The sequence below is a fragment of the Schistocerca gregaria genome, chromosome 1 (genome assembly GCF_023897955.1).
Source record: "Schistocerca gregaria isolate iqSchGreg1 chromosome 1, iqSchGreg1.2, whole genome shotgun sequence".
Taxonomy (NCBI): domain Eukaryota; kingdom Metazoa; phylum Arthropoda; class Insecta; order Orthoptera; family Acrididae; genus Schistocerca; species Schistocerca gregaria.
Window position 1 is genome coordinate 555,446,291 of NC_064920.1, and position 21,007 is coordinate 555,467,297.

A 21,007-nucleotide genomic window follows, 5' to 3' on the forward strand; every position below is an offset into this window, starting at 1 on the left:
CTAACGTTTTTCATTTTGCAGTTGTTCCAGCTCACGAATTGTTGCTTCAGATGTAGCACGTAGCTCTTCCAACTGTCGCTGATGTTTAATCTCAGCTCTCTGCTGTTCAGCACGATATCTTTTTTTTTCATCTTCTTGGAACTGCAGAAAGATTAGTATAATTGTACGAGAAATAGTTTGTATCGAAGTTAACTTAAAATAGGGGGGGGGAATATCAATTGCAACTGGAGCTTTCATACTCATCATTAGTAGATTATGCTTGTGGATTAACTCTCTATTCTTATTGTGGAGGCACTGATTAAATCAAACATTTACTTATGTTTTATATGAATGCTGGAATTTAATAGGGTGATATATAAATATAAACTTGATCCTGCCCACACATAGATTTTTGCCAAACACTGTTCTGGCCGGTCAAAACAATAGTTTTTACCCCACACAATTTGGAACTGTGAACAGGGGCAGATTAGATTACAGTTTGCATATTCACATTCACATTTAACATATTGAAAACAATTTTTGAAACATAACATAGAGGGTTATTCTAAATGATGGACCCATTTTCAGAAATTCCTATGTATTCAAGCACAAATCCAAAATGAACAGGCTCAATACCAATGAGAAAAAGAAGTTTCAAAGTTTTTGGCAGGTGGTGGTGGGCAGGCGGTGATGGTTTCAGAAGCAGCTGGTGGAGTTCGTGCGGCAATAGGACTGTCATTCCATTTCACAGTCAGCTGTGAGTGAGATGGCGACTGTGGAACATAAGGTTTTCTGCATTCTTGAGTTTGCAAAAAGTGAGTTGCAAATTGCAGTGCAGCGGGCATTTCGTACCAAATTCAGTACTCAAATGCCAACTCGCAAAAGCATTAGCTGTTGGTTTAAGCAATTTAAACAGACTGCGGAGTGTGTCCAAAGGAAAAAGCACAGGCCAACTGTGTGCGTCAGAGCATGATGTCTGACGGATTCAAGAAAGTTTTGTGGGCAGTCCCAGTCAATCTACCAACAGAGCCACTCGAGAACTTTGAACACCCCAACCAACTATATGAAAAGTTCTGAGACGGCGTTTGCTGTACAAGGCCTACCGATTACAACTTGTGCAGGCTCTCACTCCCAATGACAAAGAGAAACGTTAAAATTATAAAGAATGTAGCAACCAGTCGCAAAAACATAATTTATTTATCTTGTTGCAAATCGGTTTCGACTGATATGTCATCATGTACTGTCCTTGGCACATTTCTATCTTGATAGAAATCTGCCTAGGACAGTACTCCTACTTATGCCTTGTATTGGTTATAAAAATGCACTAATGACGACATATCAGTCGAAATCGATTTGCAACTAGATAAATGAATTATGTTTCCGCGACTGGTTGCTACATTCTTTATAATTTTATATTCAATGGTCGCTGCACAGAAAGGGATGCATTTTTATAGCGTGCAATTTTCAGTGGTGAAGTGACATTCCACCTTAGTGGAAAAGTCTACAGACACAATGTTTGCATATGGGGTTTGGAAAATCCACATTCACCATTGCAACATGAAAGAGCCTCCCCAAAGATCAATCTGTGCTGTATACTGTACAAAGGTTTATAGACCAGTTTTCTTCGCGGAAAGAACTGTAACGGGAATCATGTACCCGGACATGATGGAACAATGGCTGATCCCTCAAGTTATGAAAGATTCCCAGGAGTTCATTTTCCAACAGGATGGAGCTCCGCCTCACTGGCACCTTGATGTAAGAAGCTTTTTCAATACTCCCTTCCTGAGCACTCAGTCGCAGGGGACTTGAGGACCTGGCTCTGCACTTTTGGCCACCTTGATCTCCTGATCTCACACCCTGCGACTATTTCTTATGGGGTTATGTGAAGGAAGCTGTTTAGTCCCACCTCTACCAATCTCTCTGAATGATATGCGCTACCAGATCACTGCTGCCATGCACTCAGTAACAGCAGATATGCTTTTGCATGAGCAGGACAAGTTTAGCTACCGCATCAATGTTTGCTGTGCAGCCAATGGTGGCCACATTTAACATTTATCACATTTCTTATTATTAAGTTAACTAATTAACTAGTTAATTACATATTATTTAATTTATTAAATTCATATCACACAGTATGAAAAAAAAAAACTTTGAAACTTCCTCTTTTCACTGGTACAAAGCTTGTTCATTTTGGATTTGTACTTGAATAAATATGAAGTTTTGAAAATGGGCCCATTTTTGAATAACCTTGTATAATGAACAAAATGATTATTGTATTACTTTTAAATCACTTTGGTGGAAATAATTGTATCTTATTTTCCATATTATTTTCCTATAGGCAAAAAGATCCCCTGTGTTGACACTTAAGAGGAAACAAGACCACTGGTCTATTAATGTGAAGCAAACACTTTTAAACAGTATACATGAACAACGGAATTAGTCTGCATACTGCTGGATATTGGACAAACCTTAAATATAATACCCAAGCTTCAGAAACACATGATGACAGCTGACATACATCTCACATTAAAAAATCACTTACAGCCTCAAGCTTTATGGGAAACAGATCATTCCAATAACTGTAACCCAAAACATATGGAGATAATGGGTTAAACGTTTTCTTGAGAATGGCTAAACAATCAAAATGTCTTAGAACACAAAATAAAAATAAAATGGAAATTAATAATGATGCATGAACCTCATTTCTTTCAAGAAGATAAATCTGTTCAAACTTTCATTATTCTTATAATGCACAATTAACTCTTTCTGTGGAGTCTGTTTCTGTAGTGGGGCTGTCAAATTATCTTTGAGTGCTGGAGGAACAGCAATCAATTACTCACTGTTCTCGGTACTCACCTTTCTATTTCCCATGGAATTCCTAAATTAATTTCTCTCCCATATAGTCCACCTTAATGTAACTGGTTTGGGAGAAACCTTACTGTAATTATAGTTACTGATTTTTTTACATGAAAATAAATTACATTTCTCTACATACTTGCATAGCTTCATTACCTTCAGTGTTAAATATGAATACTTTATCTAATACTGAGCAACTGATAGTTTAACCAACATTAAAAATGCAACATGGGAAAATAATCAACCAAACAAACATATTTAGAAACATAACACAAGTCAAATTCTTAAATAAAGCATACCAATGTCACAATATCTGTATAAAACACGTAACCCTCACAACCAGATTTAACAACATTGATTTATATAAACTTTTGAAGTATAACACTGAATGCTCACACTTACCTTCTTAAGCTTCTCTCTCTCATCTTCAGGGCTGGGCTGAATAGTCATACTAATGCGCATTGACTCACGGAACATCATTTCCCTGGCTTTCATCTCTGCTCGAATGCGTTTTGGTAATGCACGTTTCTCAATGGCTTGACGTTTTAACAGTTCCTCTTCTTTCCTCTGATTCATACGCTTTATTTGTTCCAATTCTTTTTCATGTCGAATCAGCATCTACAGAAAAAAATTGGCACACTGTAAATTGTAACCACACAAAAGACCAAATCCAAAAACAGAATGCTAGTATTTACATAAACATTGGATATTGGATATTCCACAAGATACAAAGCCTTACAAACATATTTCAAGAATCTTTCAGAAATGAAAAATGATAAACACTAAGTGACAGGTAATTGCTTGCTGCTGGGTTTGATCTGTTGACCCACAACTCATCAGCCAACAAAGCTAATCACTATGCCGATATCTTGTTTTTTAAAAAACTGCAATTAGTTTTGATCTTATCATAACTATTAGGTGGTAAATGACATCACCATCTGCAAACAATCTGAAACTTGGTTCCACCCATGTGAACCCAGTTTTTGTTTGAGATTTTTGATTATAAATGGAGATGATTTGCCTGAGATCATGTTATCTGCTCTCTCACAAACTACACAACAGAGTTTATCAAGTAGCCGGTGCAACATGTCAAACATCTATTTCACATTTCATTACTTTACTGCACCATACTTGCATGTCACTGCAGATATCAGAAATCATCCGAAACAAAACAATCACTAATATAAATGTCTCCAGTTGTTAATAACCAGCGGGTAGCCTTTCCTTAGGTTATGCAACATTCAGTCGTGCATTATCCTGCTGAATGTAGGGTTTCGCAGGGATTGAATGAAGGGTAGAGATGGGTTGTAACACATCTGAAATGTAACGTCCACTGTTAAAAGTGCCATCAATGCAAACAAGAGGTGACCGAGACGTGTAACCAATGGCACCCCATGCCATCACGCCGGGTGATACGCCAGTATGGCGATAACCAATACACGCTTCCAATGTGCGTTCACCGCTATGCCTCGCCAAACATGCATGCGACCATCATGATGCTGTAAACAGAACCTGGATTGAAAAAAAAAAAAAAGAAGAAGAAGAAGACATTTTGCCATTCATGCACCCAGGTTTGTTGTTGAGTACACCATCGCAGGCACTCCTGTCTGTGATGCAGCGTCAAGGGTAACCACACCCATGGTCTCCGAGCTGATAGTCCATGCTGCTGCAAATGTCGTCGAACTGTTCGTGCTGATGGTTGTTGTCTTACAAATGTCTCCATCTGTTGACTCAGGGATCGAGACATGGCTGCACAATCCGTTACAGCCATGCGGATAATAAGACTGTCATCTGGACTGCTAGTGATACGAGGACGTTGTGATCCAGCATGGCATTCCGTATTATCCTCCTGAACCCACCGATTCCATATTCTGCTAACAGTCATTGGATCTCAACCAACGCGAGAAGCAATGTTGCGATACGATAAACCGCAATTGCGACAGGCTACAATCTGACCTTTATCAAAGACGGAAACGTGATGGTATGCATTTCTCCTCCTTACATGAGGGCATCACAACAACGTTTCACCAGGCAACACTGATCAACTGCTGTTTGTGTACGAGAAATCGGTTGGAAACCTTCCTCATGTCAGCACGTTGTAAGTGTCGCCACCGGCGCCAACCTTGTGTGAATGCTCTGAAAAACTAATCATTTGCACATCACAGCATCACCTTCCTATTGGTTAAATTTCGCATCTGTAACACATCATGTTCTTGGTGTAGCAATTTTAATGGCCAGTAGTGTATGTGGACCATTTGGTGATAATACTAAGGAAAAGTGGAGCTGCAGCTGAATTTCATTTGTACTACCTCCAAGCTTTTCACACTTATGTACAAAATTCAGACATCTACCCACTTCTTTCCCTATGCGATTTTGCTTACTTCATCAGAAACAGTGTGCTTGTATGAAGAAAAATCCTCTCTGAATACTAAAATTGCACTTTGGCCCTAACTATATATTGTTATTTCCTGCGAGTCAAAAAACAATAATACAGCTTTCATAGGCTGTGTTCATTCTCTTTCATTGCTTCTAGTGTAGATGTTTGTTCACAGATGCAAGTGGAAGGTAGTGAACACTGACAAACTCTCTGCAAACGCTCGTTCTCTTGTGCTTGATTCCAGTTGGTCTAGTGTAAACTAGGCTTAAGAGGACTGCTCCAATTGTCTCATAAATTGTTGAATTACAGTAAGTTCCGCAGAGGGTCTATAAACTTCCAAGGAGAACCACAGTTGTCACTGCAGTTTCACCAGATGACTTCCCTTCAATTAATGTGTCTTTTCTGGCAGGAAATCATGTATCCAGTCACACAACTGAAATGATAATTCATATGGATGCAATTTGAGTAGGAGCTGCTTGTGGGGGATGGTACCAAAAGCCTTTTGGAAATATAGGAATATGGAATCAACTTGAAAATCCCTCTCAGCAGTACTCATTTATTTGTGCGAATAAAGAGCCAATTGTGTTTCACAAGAATATTTTCTGAACCCACACTGGTTTGTGTGAGCATATTGTTTCTTCAAGGTATTTCATAAGGATGGAACACAGAATATTTTCCAAAAACCTTCTACGAATTCATGTCAATGATATGGGTATATAATGCAGAAGACTACTACTATTTTCTTTTTTTTGTAATAATGTGACACAATATTAGGTGTTCCAATGATTTGGTTCATATTATGAGAACACACAAATTAGATACCAAAAAAAGATTCTCCATGTCGAAAATTCAATGACTGTCAAGAAATACATTTTTATACACTTTTCATTTGTTATTATAAATAAAAATACCATGAAAACATAGAGCAGCCCTTCCAGGAGACACTGATGCTAGTTCCATCTTTATACATCCAACAGTTTCCAAGTTTGAGTGAGTAAAAATGAAATGTGCTATCATGTCTGTGTTCTGTGCAGGACATGGCAAGTCTGTTTTGCACCACCAAGTGGCTCCTGCCAAAGTGTCAATCCTAAAGCAGTTTTGAAGAGATTTTAGTAATGGGAAGAATGGAGAGATTAACACGGGAGAGAAACGAATTGAGGAGAACACCAAACACTTGCGATACTATTTACAAGTATGACTAAAAGAGCAGGTACTGTTGATGATCTGCAGCTGTACGAGTTGAGATACTAATAATTGATACAAAAAGTATTGATTCTGTATTAATTCCTACTAATTTGCTAACTGAAAGAAAACTACTACAACCCATGTAAATGGATTTTCTGGGCATTATGAAACAGCATAAAGTTGAGAAGGAGAAATGTATAAACATTTTGTGTTTGGAACACGTTATTTTGATGTGGATGTGGTGACTTCCAAAATTGTTCCGTTCTATCAATTTTATAACATGAAATTTAGGATGACAGAAGCCCTTCTTGTCACTAATACAAGACAAAAGCATGAAGCAAACATTTGTACAGAGAGTGCACAATTTGGTCCTTAGCTAAAGTGGCAGATACGTAGTGTATCAAAAAGAAACAGCTGATTTGGCGTATATATTTCTGTAACTAATAAACATATACAATTAATTTTGGTTTTTGATGAATGGAGAATCTCAAAAAAGTTTTTTCATAGCTTTCCACAGGTGTTTAAAATGACCGCCCTTGAGATGTACAGCATATGTCAATGCAGTATTCAAATTGTTCCCACAATCCAGTGAGCTTGTCTTGAGTAACACAGTCCAGTGAGCTAAGCATGAGTAACAGCTTTCACCAAAGCTATTACGCTATGTCTCAGTTCATTCATTGTTGCTGGTAATGGAGTCACATAAACGCAGTCTTCTATACACTTCCACAAGAAATAATCACATACAATCATGTCCGGATACCTTGGAGGCCAGTAATGTAAGGCTGAATCATTTGGTCCGCTTTGCAACTGATCCATTGTCCAGTAATCCTTCGATATAAAAATTCCCGCACTTCCAGATGCCACTGTGGCAGTGCCCTATTTTGTTAGTAAATGAAGTAGTTCGAATCAGTCTCGAACTGTGGGAAAAGAAAACTCTCTAGCGAATCGAGATAGGTGCTTCCTGTAACATTATTCTCAGTAAAGAAAAAGGGACTATACACCTTTCCCCATGAAACTGCACATAACACATTAAATTTTGGAGAGTCCCTCTCATGTTGTACAACTTCATGTGGTTGCTCCGTACCCATATTCTCATATTATGACAGTTTACCTTTCCATTTAAATGGGATTTTGCCTCGCCACTAAATACTAAGTGTGGAAGAAAACTGTCATCCTCCATCTTGCCAAAACTGGAATTACAGAACTCCACATCATGTTTGTCACATTCATGGAGAGCTTGCAGTAGCTGAATTTTGTATGGTTTCATGTGTAAACGTCGATGCAACACACACCTGACAGACATCGGGGGCATATTGAGCTGCAAGGCAAATGGATTTCTGCAGACTCCTTGTGAAACTGTGGTGGATACGTTTGATGCTTGTGTCAGATACTCAAGGACGGCCCAGTGATTTGCCTTTACACAAACAACCTGTTTCCCGGAATTGTTCATGCCATCATCTAATGCTCTGTACTGTATGAGGATCCACACAATACCTAGTATGAAAGTCCAGCTGAACAGTTGTTACTGACCAGTAGTGCATAAAACATAGAACACAAAACACTTTCTGTTGTCCCAGCACCATTTTTACTAGAACTGAAGAGGGTGCACAGCGGGGACCCTGTAAAACTTGAGAGTTTGCTCCTTCAAACAGTATGTTGTTCATGCACATATTTCAAATAACATATTAGTTATGATTTTATTAAATCAGATGATTCTTTTTGATACACCATATTTTTTAAACTCTTGATATATGTGTGGTCATACCTGATGCCTCTGTAAGAAGAAAACATCCTTAAGTTGTCGTTTGGCAAGCTGCTGTTTCTCAAGTATTTGTCGCTCTTCCATGTCCCAAAGTGCTGATTCACGAGCACGCATTAACTGGAAAGAATTTTCACACACTTACAGCATGAGATACACAAGCCATTTTAAATATACTGTGAATTAATACATAACCTAGGATTATAAAACTTGATGCTGAATACAGAAGAAAGAAGATAGGGAGCAAATTTAATAATAGTCACCATTTTCACCCCATTTTTCTTTCTTTACCTCTGTCACGTTATCACAACCTGGAAACAGTTATACTGGGAATTTCATATTTTCAATGTTAATAGGATGCAAGTGAACAATTGTGTGTTAACTTGACTGTTGTGATTTGCAGAGTAACATTTGTCTCTCCTAGCCACACAGCAACTTTTAGTTCAGATCTAACATTCCAAATACCTTTAGCCAGTCACATGCATTTGAATGCTGTCATTTTGTTAATTAGAATGTGAAGACTGTCAGAGTGTGTGAAATATTTATGCAGCCAAACACATTTTAACACTAAGGACACGAAATTATAGTTTACTTTTCTCAGATGTCCATCTTGTATTGCATTAACTAACAGGGATTGACCCACTCTTCTCTCATTTGCAAGCATACTGGTAATTAAGTCGCAAAACGTGTTTGGAGAAGACACCATTCTTCATTGTTCAAACGAGGGCAGGCACCAGCATGAGTCTGCTAGATCTAACACCTCTCATACTTCCTGTATTTTTTCATATACAGGGTGGACCATTTTAATGCATAATGGAGAGTAATTCAGGATAGATATGAACATAGTAAAATGTTTTAGGTGAAAGTTGTATGTGCAAAGAAAGTCATGCATTGCTATAGATGGCCGTGACCTTGAACATGACTCTCATGATAATTTGGATGTTAAAGTGATTTTTAAAAATGTAAATCCTAATACTTGATTTATGATTTGGAAAGCATGGCAAATTTTACCTGCAGAATGATACATTATACATGGCAAGCCCCAACAGAGCTCAAATAAGCAAATCTGTTTTCAGTACTACTAGGGATTAACTCAGAATACAGGAGGCATACAGAAAATACAATGTTAGATACAAATTGGAAGGGGCAACACGAGTCACTTTTGACTGCCAATTACCATAATCTTAAAGTTAATTACAGAGGGTCATTCGAAGGCTGAGTCTTGTTTCACGAGAACCTCTATTTGCGACTTGGTTTTTAAAGGAGCGAAGATAGATTTAATTTTAAGTTTCAGTTAATGTACTTATTAGTAAAAATAATCACATTGCAATGTGTAAACATTATTTTGTCATTTGCAAGAAAAACAACGTAATAAAAATGTAGATCATTGATTTACGAGTCACACAACGAGTCCCCACACCACTCATTTCTTGAAATATCCCTTGCAATTTGTATCTAACATTGCATTTTATGGTATTCCTCCTCTATTCTGAGTTAATCCATACTAGAACTAAAAACATATTTGCTTATTTGACCTTCATTGAACCTTGCCATGACTTTAAATAATGTATCATTTTACAATAAAATTTGCTACTTTTTTTTTCAAACTTTAAATCAAATATTGGGATTCCTATTTTTTAAAATCATATTGATCTCCAAATCACCATGAGAGTCACGTTCAAGGTCATGGCAATGGCAATGGGTGACCCACTTTGCCTCATTCAAGATAAAACATTTTGCTGTATCTCACCTCTATCCCCAATTATTCCCCATTACTGGTTAAAATGGTCCACTTAATTTGGCTTGAAATATGGATTGTGACCAAACCAGATAATAACTTTCACATTTTTTACTGCGGAATTAATATTTTAAAAATTATGCATATTAGTGGGTGCTCACTCACGAACTGTTCTTCAATGACTGACACACACACACACACACACACACACACACACACACACACACACACACACACACGCCTGTTCCTAACAAACCAAAGATGATTGATGTCATAAGTTCTTGATAGTGAAATTAACAATTAATGAAAATCTGGCCCTCTGCTTTTTGACAAGGGAGAGAGCAGGATTCCTTGCAGTATTGAAACAAAAACCGCCATTACTACGTATAAGGATACTTGCTAATTTAATTTCAACAGTGACCTTAATAACACTATCACAATAACCACTAGTGCATGCCAGAATCTCCGTAGGATGACCAGTGTTGAGACAATGTTGTGCAATGGTGGATTTGCTTGTCTGTTGTAAGTACGTGTTCTGCTTATGCTCAGTACACCAGTCTTCCACAGTCCTGATAGTCTGACATGCCACAAGTGCAAGGAATACAATAGACTCCAGCCTTAAGCAAACCAAGATCATCCATTACTGAACCTAAAAGGACCCTATGGTGATTGAGAAACACACTTCACACAATATTTTTGCAAAATATGACCAACCCTGTTGAAAATGCTCCCTGCATATGGCATAAAGGCCAGAGAATTTGGTGCCACCTCGGTATTATCGTCACTCACCCGGTGCACAGTTGGTTGTTAGTGCAACATGCACCTGATCTGTCTTTCACTATAATCATTCTGACAAAAGATGACTTCAAGATGGGCTGGCTCAGCTGATGAACTCCAGGGTCCGAGATGACGTGTGCCCTGTGAATGAAGGTACAAAGTACCTTTTCACTTTGAGTCAGATGATGACAACTATCAGCCTCTATGTACAAGTCACTGGGAGTAGGCTTCCTATGAACGGCATGTCCTTATGTACCATCTGCCTCACCTTCCTCCTGACCATCACACCAGGGAATGGAATACAGACATCCTTTTCCACCTCCTTTGTGAAACAAATATTCAGGTGGATTGAATTTAGGTGTTCTAAAGAGTCTTTCAAATTCTTGCAAAAATAAACAAAAGCCACCATGCAGGTTTCAACGCAGCCAACTCTAAGGTGCTTCCTCAAAATCTCCCATAAACAAATTGGCAATCATAGGTGACAACAGGCTTCCCATCACAACTCCATCTGACTGCTCAGAGTGCTGGCCGTTGTTTATTCAATGTCCAGTACTATGAGCAGACAAATGGAATTGCGATGGGATGCTCACTGTCAACTACTATTATCTATTTATGGACAATTTCGAGGAATGTGCCTTGGACAATTTCGAGGAATGTGCCTTGGACAATTTCGAGGAATGTGCCTCGGAGTCTGTGGCTTTGAAACCTGTGTATCTTTCAGATGTTTAGATGATATGTTTTTTGTTTGGCCTCAAAGCAGTGAGAATTTGAAAGACTTTTAGAACACTTGAATTCAATCCACCCAAATATATATTTGACAATGGAAGTGAAGAAGGATGGCTGTATTACCCTCCTTGATGTGTTGGTCAGGAGGAAGGTGGATGGTACACTGGAGTATGCTGTTTTTATGAACCTTATACCTGAAACCTACTCCCAGTGACTTATAGCTGCAGGCTGTTAGTTGTTACCATCTGGATCAACATTAAGATGTACTTCATACCTTGGTTCACATGGTCCATGTCTTCTCTGACCCTGAGAGTTTGTCAGCTGAGTTATCTTGAAGTCACCTTTTGTCAGAAGGGTTATAGTGAAAGAGATATCAGATGTGCATTGTGCTATCAACCAAATGCACACAGGTTGAGTGCGGACAATATCACACAGATTGAGTGCAGACAATATCAAGGTGGCACCGAAGTCTATGGACTTTTGGCCTTACAAAGGGGAGCATTTTGGACAGGATTGGTTGTATTTTGTGGAAATATGATGTGAAGTGTGTTTTTTTCAATCACTGTCTAAGGTTAGAGTTCTTTTAGGTTCTGCAAAGGCTAATCTTGGCTTGTGTAAGGCAAGTACCTACCGTATTCCTTGCTCTTCTGGTACATTATACATTTATCAGACTATCAGGACTGTGGAGGATTGGTGTACTGGGTGTAAGTGGTACACACACATTTGCAACAGCCAAGCAAATTCACCACTGCAGAACATTGTCTTGGCACTGGTCATCCTATGGAATATAACAACACGAAGATTATGGACTTCCAGTTATTGGGATATTATTACCAAGGAACCTGTTTAAATTAAAACTTATACACAGAGATAGTAGTTTCTGTTTAAATTATGTATGGAATCCTGTTCTATTCTTTGTCAAATAAACAGAGGGCCAGATTTTATGCCACATCACCTGCTGATTATTTATTTCACTGTGACGTCGGTTATCTTTAGTTTGTGATGGTGCTAGTGTTTATAGTGGTGTGTGTGTGTGTGTGTGTGTGTGTGTGTGTGTGTGTGTGTGTGTGTGAGAGAGAGAGAGAGATAGAGTGAGAGTGAGAGTGAGAGAGAGAGAGAGAGATAGATCTATAAACTCCCTTGAACAGCACCTACTTGAAGCCAATGGCCCTTGAAAATGGCAGGGTGTCCTAATGTCGAAATATTGACAGTTATCGACAATGTCACCAAACTGCATTCCAGTATATTATTTGAATACTGCATATGCCACGAGAAACTTGGATATCACATAGCTACACTTAACTATTTGGTCAATATATATGGGGATAGAAAAGATTGTGAACACTGTACCACATTGTTTGCAGAATGTAAGTATTTACTTTTAGGCACAGCATTCAACTAAAACTATAATTACCTGTTGCTTCTGCTGCAGGAACTGTCTTTCCATTAATGCTATCTTTTCCCTATGGGTTTCACTCAGTCTTCTCAATGATGACTCATGATTTTCATTCAGTTTTTCAAGGAACAATTTCTCCTGTGGCACAGAAATTGCTTTCATAAACAAACCTGATATAAAATCTAGATAAAAATATACATAATTGTAATGAATTAGATTAGATTAGATTAATACTAGTTCCATGGATCATTAATACGATATTTCGTAATGATGTGGAACAAGTCAAATTTTCCAATACATGACATAATTTAGTTAATTTAACAACATAATTAAGTTAATATAATAACTTTTTTTTAAATTTTTTAATAATTTGTTTGTTTGTTTTTTCTTTTTTTCTTAATTTATATCCAAAAATTCCTCTATGGAGTAGAAAGAGTTGTCATTCAGAAATTCTTTTAATTTCTTCTCAAATACTTGTTAGTTATCTGTCAGACTTTTGATACTATTTGGTAAGTGACCAAAGACTTTAGTGGCAGTATAATTCACCCATTTCTGTGCCGAAGTTAGATTTAATCTTGACTAGTTAAGATTATTCTTTCTCCTAGTATTGTAGTTATGTACACTGCTATTACTTTTGAATTGGGTTTGGTTGTTGTTAACCAATTTCATAAGAGTGTATATATACTGAGAAGTACTGTGAATATCCCTAGATCCATAAATAAATGTCTGCAGGATAATCTTGGGTGGACTCCAGTTATTATTCTGATTACACGCTTTTGTGCAATAAATACTTTATTCCTCAGTGATGAATTACCCCAAAATATGATGCCATATGCAAGCAATGAGTGAAAATAGGCGTAGTAAGCTAATTTAGTAAGATGTTTATCACCAAAATTTGCAATGACCCTTATTGCATAAGTAGCTGAACTCAAACGTTTCAGCAGATCATCAATGTGTTTCTTCCAATTTAATCTCTCATCAATAGACACACCTAAAATTTTTGAATATTCTACCTTTGCTATATGCTTCTGATTAAGGTCTATATTTATTAATGGTGTCATACTATTTACTAAACGGAACTGTATGTACTGTGTCTTATCAAAATTCAGTGAGGGTCCGTTTACAAGGAACCACTTAGTAATTTTCTGAAATACATTATTGAAAATTTCATCAGTTAATTCTTGTTTGTCAGATGTGATTACTATACTTGTATCATCAGCAAAGAGAACTAACTTTGCCTCTTCATGAATATAGAATGGCAAGTCATTAATATATATTAAGAACAACAGAGGACCCAAGACCAACCCTTGTGGAACCCTATTCTTGATAGTTCCCCAGTTTGAGGAATGCGCTGATCTTTGCATATTATGAGAACTGCTTATTTCAACTTTCTGCACTCTTCCAGTTAGGTACGAATTAAACCATTCGTGCACTGTCCCACTCATGCCACAATACTTGAGCTTGTCTAGCAGAATTTCATGATTTACACAATCAAAAGCCTTTGAGAGATCACAAAAAATCCCAATGGGTGGTGTTCGGTTATTCAGATCATTCAAAATTTGATTGGTGAAAGCATATATGGCATTTTCTGTTGAAAAACCTTTCTGGAAACCAAACTGACATTTTGTTACTACTTCATTTTTACAGATATGTGAAGCTACTCTTGAATACATTACTTTCTCAAAAATTTTGGATAAGACTATGAATGAAAGACTATATTAATCATTTTGAGGACAACACAATAAGTGTATAAAAGTGGGCATTACAATAAAGTGTTTGAAATTTTATTTCTCTTTGTAGCAGAGAACTTGATATATAGAGGTAAATTACCCACACTACATGTGTGTATTATTATCAGATGAAACGTCTGGTGAAAAATCAGTAACTAGACATTTAAATACTTTAAAGTATTCAAAAGTATAGTTATGACAGATAAATATGTTATGAGGGAATGTGGAAAGGATTAACAGTAAAAAAAAGGTAGTATACTAAATGCAATGTATTGCTAACCTTTTCTTCCTGTTCTGCTTCAAGGCGTTCTTTTTTAACACGGAATGCATTCTTACGTTGTTCCTTAGGCATCAAGTCTACTTCTTGTTTCAACAGTCTCAGCTCTTGTTTCAGTCCCTCTCTAAACTGTTTCAGATCCCTTTCCTGAAAGCAACATTTTTAAATAATCATGTTCCTCCATTTCACATACTGATTTAAAAAAAAAAGAATAACATGGAAAGAGACAAAAAGGAGTAGTATGTAAAGTTACTCTTGAAAAGTTCCAGGTTTTTCTTCTAACAATAAACAAAAGCTTGCAAATTAAGTTTTGTATGATCATTCTAAAGACAAATGGAAGAAGATAAACAATTTGGAAATAATACACATACTTCTATTAGATCCTCTTGTTAGTATCTTACAACAACTTTCCCTCAAAGTGGTAGAAGAATATGAGTAATTAAAATTACAGCTATTAACCTGCTCAGCACGAATCTTCTTTGAAGCAATTCGAAGATCTGCCTCCTGCTGTGCTTCTGCTCTTTCTACTTGCTGTTTCTGTGCTCTCACCAATGCTTCATAGTCAGCTTCATAGTTCCGAACAAGTGTCAGCCGTTCTTGTTCAAAGCGTTTATCCTGTAACGGAATGTATAAGTTACAGAGTGATTCTACAGCCACTGCTGTCAAATCTGTCACCTCTTTCTATCAACAGTATGTACAGCTACAATTATTTTAGAGGTTTTCCATCTTCACAACTTTTATATGTGAGGCATTTTTCAGGTCTTGTGTTCAAAAGGTGCCAGTTACTTGTTAAACAAATATGAATATACAGTTCTCATCTCTGCCATTGGAACACACTGTGTAAATCTTGCAATATTTTATTAAAGCAACTGCCTGACATGCTGCTAGTGTCTAGGAACTGACATCATTGACCTAAAGATACTTGGCAGCTGCCTCAATGAAATATCATGGTGCACACACAATCTCACCTGACATCAAACCTGACGTACATATATCCTAAATAACTCCCAGAAAAGCCAGAAGTATCACATAAAGTAAACCCTACTGAGCATAGATTGTGGTAGTTTTGTTTTGGATGTAGAACACTGCCGTCAAATAAAAAGGGAGGATGGATTGTTCTGATGGAGGCGTATCAGAAGACCTGAGAGCGTTATGAGGAATCAAGAATTTTAAGTGTGAGCTCTTTCCCTTCTTCAGCCACTTGGGCCTGTATTTTACTGTCAAAGATATTTGATAAGTCTTATGAAAGCTACCACCACACTCCAACTTTCATAAAAGATGTCATACAACCAATGCAGCACACTGTCAGAGACTTTATATAACATCTTTCATCAAACATCTTTGACAAAGCTATTTCACACTGTAATACGGGCCTTGAGCTGCTCACTGAAATCATAATTTCTATAGCTGCTGGTCACAGGGATGTCTTAATGTTTAAAGTATGTTTCATGTAAAATGTAAGTACATAGTCTTTCCAGTACTCAATCATTTCAGTTTCTCCATTACTGCTTAATCTCTGATGATCATCTTACAGCTGGAATATGCTGGTAGCTCATCTTTACCCATCTAATAAGGTGATTACATGAATGAGCCACTGCTGATTTTTGTTTCTTTGGTTGATTATCGGGAGCAGATGGCAGACAGCTCAACTACTACATTTATGTAGTAGAGATGTTCTAATCTCTCAGGTTGTCTTTTGGATCAATGATGCAGAAGGTATCATGAAAGTTGTAAGTAATGGGATTTGGAAATAAATCTTCATATCAATTCAAACATCAGATAACAGCAACAAAAATGGGGCACAAAGGACATGAACACAATATAGAAGCATCAGTTTCCAGAATTAATTTTCTGTGCTTCCAAAATATTTAATTTCACTGTCTGCTTCATTGCGCCACTCCACTATTAGAGTTGGTACTATCAGACTGCAGCACTGTGTTATTCACTGCCCCAGGTTTTACTTTTCTGTTGGATCTAAAAATCAAACCAGCTACTTACCTAACAGTTATAATAAAAAACATGTGGTAGTTATAATCAAACATTTAATGGCTGTCAGGCTTGGGGATCTAGTGGTAAAGTGCATGTCTGGAAACTGAAAGGTAATGGGATCGAATCCTGGTTCGACCACAGAATATTTCAGTCTGCCTTTAAACACATCTTCACCTTTCAATTATGTGAAGATCCACCAAGAAAAAATGTGGTTCAGATTCCACATTAAACTGTCGGTGTCCTTTCCCAAATATGATTACCAAGGCCATGCAGGTTGCCAAAGTGATGTCCATTTGAATTGCTTGCACCAGGCTACTGAGCCATAAATAATAATAATAATAATAATAATAATAATAATAATAATAATTTAATATCTTTCATTTCTCAATAATATGAGGAGAAGAAACGGGTGGGGGGTGAGGGATGGAGAGGGGGGAAGAGAACAACAACCAGCTGTAATTCTGCAAAAGACTTCTGGTAATTGAAGCACGAGACAAAATTCTGGACGTTTCCACATTTACTGTAACTTTCAAATTATTCTGCTTGTGGGAAGGCACACCAAGTCTTGAGTTTTCTGACTTCAGCATACTGACAACAAATGCATCGCATAATGGGTATATTGTACTACAGAAAACCTAACATAAATACAAATGCCCAGTTATGACAACATTCACAGAGTTCAAATTTCCTTAGAGACCAGACTGAGAAGAAACCAATTGTTGTGAGGATGTCAGGAGAAAATGATCATCAACAATTATCTTAATAACAACAGGCAGATGCCTCTCACAAATTAACATTCTATTTTCTCTTCCTTGCAAAAGTTGAGTCTCTCTCAACTTGACTGCAAGCAGTGGGCCCCTCCTTTCAAACCTATTCCTTTTTTGACCATAATAGCTTCAAAAGCTAGTTACTGTACTGGTACTAGTACGAATTTTGTCTTTTGAAGGTAAGTACTGGTCAGCCATTCCTTATGATTTTAAAGATTTCTGAACTGAATTTTCCTTCTGATACATCAAATAGTAAGACAAAGTCAAATACCAACCTGCTGTTCCCTAGCAAATTGTGCCTTGAAGGATAGATCTTGAAACTGTTTCTGCTCCTGTTTTTGCAACATCTTCAGTTCACGCAATTCTTGCTTCCTTTAGAGTAACAAAACAATAATATTAATACACAAACATTACACAGATTCATATTAGTGTACTACTATCATGCCACTAGTAGAAAACAAACCTGAAAATGTGATCATCATAAACCCTTCCATTTTCTTCATCACCATATATAACTTTACTAGTTGTTGTTGTCACAACAACTCCATCAATCTCAAATTTGCGTGTTCTTTTTCTAGTCTTCTTTCGCAAATTCATTATTTGGATATCTTCTTTTGTTCGATTTGCCCGGTTCATTTCCTGGAATTACATGTACAACGTAATTGAATGCTCTGTATCAAAACACTTGAGCAAATAGTACTAATGTTTTTTTTTACAGGCATAATCAAAATTTAAAGTTTAACGTCTCTGAGATACTGTAGTAGTGCTCACCTGTTAAGTACGAAAATGGTGAAGGGAGTTAAAAACAACCAGGACAACACATCTCATCTTCAGTTCTTTAAAAAACTAAATGTTTAGGTTAAGATAATAAAGGTTGAAATGTGTCAGTATAGGAAAGGGATGAAAGAGGGGGGGGGGGGGGCAGGGAGAGGGAGAGAGGGGGAGAGGGAGAGGCGAGGGGGGGAGGGAGGGCAGGTGGGGGGGGGGGGGAGAGAGAGAGAGAGAGAGAGAGAGAGAGAGAGAGAGAGAGAGAGAGAGAGAGAGAGAGAGAGAGAGAGAGGGGGGGGGTGGCAGGGGGGGGGGGAGGTAGAGCTTCAGCAGCTCCTCCTCCTAACAATTATGCAATTTTTTCCCCACACGAACAAAAGATTTGTAATATTGTACAACGTCACTGATAAATACAACGTTATTAGAGGAAGTCAAAAGAATGATGATAAATTTCACTTCAGCACTCTATATTAGAAATTACAGTATCATCCTTTCCATACTACATAATGATGGCAAACAATTTGAGATAAGTTACGCAGTCAAGATGTAGATGGAACACTAAATTGAAATGAACTTGGGTGGAGAAAAAGTTTGTAAAGGAATCATCACAGCTTAACTGAAATTTCAACATACACATTTGTCATTTTAGGCAGCATGAAGTCATAAATGCACAGAAAAGGCTTATTTCTGATCTCTATATTGCCAATCAGATTAGGAATTTCAGATTAGGAAAGTTCTCACAACACAATGCATGGAAGTTTACTTTTGTCTTATTACAATTCGCCTATTTCTTGGAGCTAACTAGGGTTTTTGTATATGCGTTCATCAATCGTGTTTTAATTCCAGCAAATAAAACAGCAAGAAATGGATTTTTTTTAAAATTCTGGCCACAGCAGAAGAAAGCCATGCACAGCACAGCTTCTCAGTGTGTAGAACGTGTGTTACTTCTTTAATGGTGACAGCAGGTGTAATAGTGATGTTTTAAAAAGTTTGTCTGGAGTAATATGAAAGTTGTAATTTCTTAGACTTTCCCGGCGATTTGATGACATCTCGTGGAAATCGGGTTTTCTGCCGGATATCAGTGTCTTCCAAACATGATATCCGGCAGAAAACCCGATTTCCACGTGATGTCATCAAATCGCCGGGAAAGTCTAAGAAATTACATCACAAGACTCTACGGGGAGGAAATGTGCTGCAATATGAAGAAAATGGACAAGCTGCGACAACGCAAAGAGAGGATGGTGGGCTCACTCAACTTCCTCCTCAGGTGCAGAGATGGAGATGTGGTGCCTGTATTTGCCAAAATCAAACATCATATTACGTCTAGGGCGGCCAACAGGATCAAGCACCGAGCCAGCATCGCTCTGGTGAGAGAAAGAGTCCGTGACATCCGCCATAAACTTGATGTCACGTCCAGGGAGCTGTTACATCTACATCTGTACATGGCTGCCAAACTAGCGCAAGAGGGTTGGGACAGAATTGATGGAGTGTCTTGGTCACTAGCAGCATGCATTAAGAACAATGCTACAGCCCGACAATTGGCAAAATTTGAACGCCTGAACAGCAGAGTGCAACAAAATCATGACACGAGCAAGGTTGTAAATTTGAGTGACAGAACACTGGATGAAGCTACGCTGAAGGTTCTTGGCAGGGGCCTAAATTTTGCTGTCACTCCTAGAGATCTACCGGTAGCCAATTTCATCAGCGCTGTGGAACAAGTCGTCAACACACTACCCTCAAGTACGGCTGAAGAGATTTGGAGAGAGACGTGCAGAGCCCTTACCAGAGCCAGGCCGCCTAAGCCTAACATCTCAAGAGACGAGAGGATGGCCCTCAGGAGATTACGAGAAGATGATGACATAGTGGTGTTACCAGCAGACAAAGGGAACTCCACAGTCACACTGCAGAAAGGTGACTATGACCTGAAGATCCGGCGACTTCTGGAGGACCCGGCTTACAACCACTAAAACAGGATCCAACTGACAGGGTGGACAGAAAAACCAAGTCTCTGCTGAAGGAAACTGGCTGGCCTGAGAAAGTTATCAAACAACTGAAATCCAAGGTACCAGTCCCATCCAGACTCTATGGACTACCTAAAATCCACAAAGAGGGTGTACCACTACGACCCATTGTGAGCAATATTGGGGCAGCCACCTACCCAGCTGCTACATATCTCAAGAAAATGTTGGCACCATATGTGGGGAAGTGTGCACACCACATTCGCAACTCACAAGACTTTGTGGAACGTCTTAAAAACCTATGTTTCTCAGATGCAGATTTAATGGTCAGTTTTGACGTGGTGTCCCTGTTCACCAGAGTGCCCCTTAAGGACACGCTTGACTTAATCAGTGAGAAGTTTGATGGAGCTGTGCTGGATCTGTTTAAGCATATTCTAACATCGACTTACTTCCTTTGTGGAGGTCAATTCTATGAACAGACTGAAGGGGTGGCGATGGGTAGCCCCTTGTCACCGGTAGTGGCCAACCTGTTTATGGAGAAGTTTGAGGACGAGGCTCTTACAACTGCCACTTACCAGCCAACATGCTTCCTGAGATACGTTGATGACACATTTGTCATTTGGCCACACGGTCGCGAAAAACTGGAAGACTCCCTGGACCACCTGAACTCAAGGCATCCGAATATTAAATTCACCATGGAGCTAGAAAAGGATGGTCAGCTTCCG

The 21,007-nt window shown here is 38.2% G+C and overlaps 1 protein-coding gene across 4 annotated transcripts in view; it reads right to left on the reverse strand.

The window, feature by feature from the left end:
- LOC126356322 (serine/threonine-protein kinase 10) overlaps positions 1 to 21,007 on the reverse strand; it is a 171,633-nt gene that overhangs the window by 23,421 nt on the left and 127,205 nt on the right. For all 4 annotated transcript variants that reach the window (XM_050007313.1, XM_050007296.1, XM_050007305.1 and 1 more), the window contains 8 exons: positions 18,020 to 18,195; positions 17,832 to 17,928; positions 15,260 to 15,415; positions 14,804 to 14,947; positions 12,812 to 12,931; positions 8,163 to 8,276; positions 3,238 to 3,453; positions 6 to 141 (listed from right to left, as the gene is read on the reverse strand). In XM_050007313.1, coding sequence (XP_049863270.1) covers positions 6 to 141; positions 3,238 to 3,453; positions 8,163 to 8,276; positions 12,812 to 12,931; positions 14,804 to 14,947; positions 15,260 to 15,415; positions 17,832 to 17,928; positions 18,020 to 18,195 — 1,159 coding nt within the window. The remainder of the gene's footprint in view (positions 1 to 5; positions 142 to 3,237; positions 3,454 to 8,162; positions 8,277 to 12,811; positions 12,932 to 14,803; positions 14,948 to 15,259; positions 15,416 to 17,831; positions 17,929 to 18,019; positions 18,196 to 21,007) is intronic.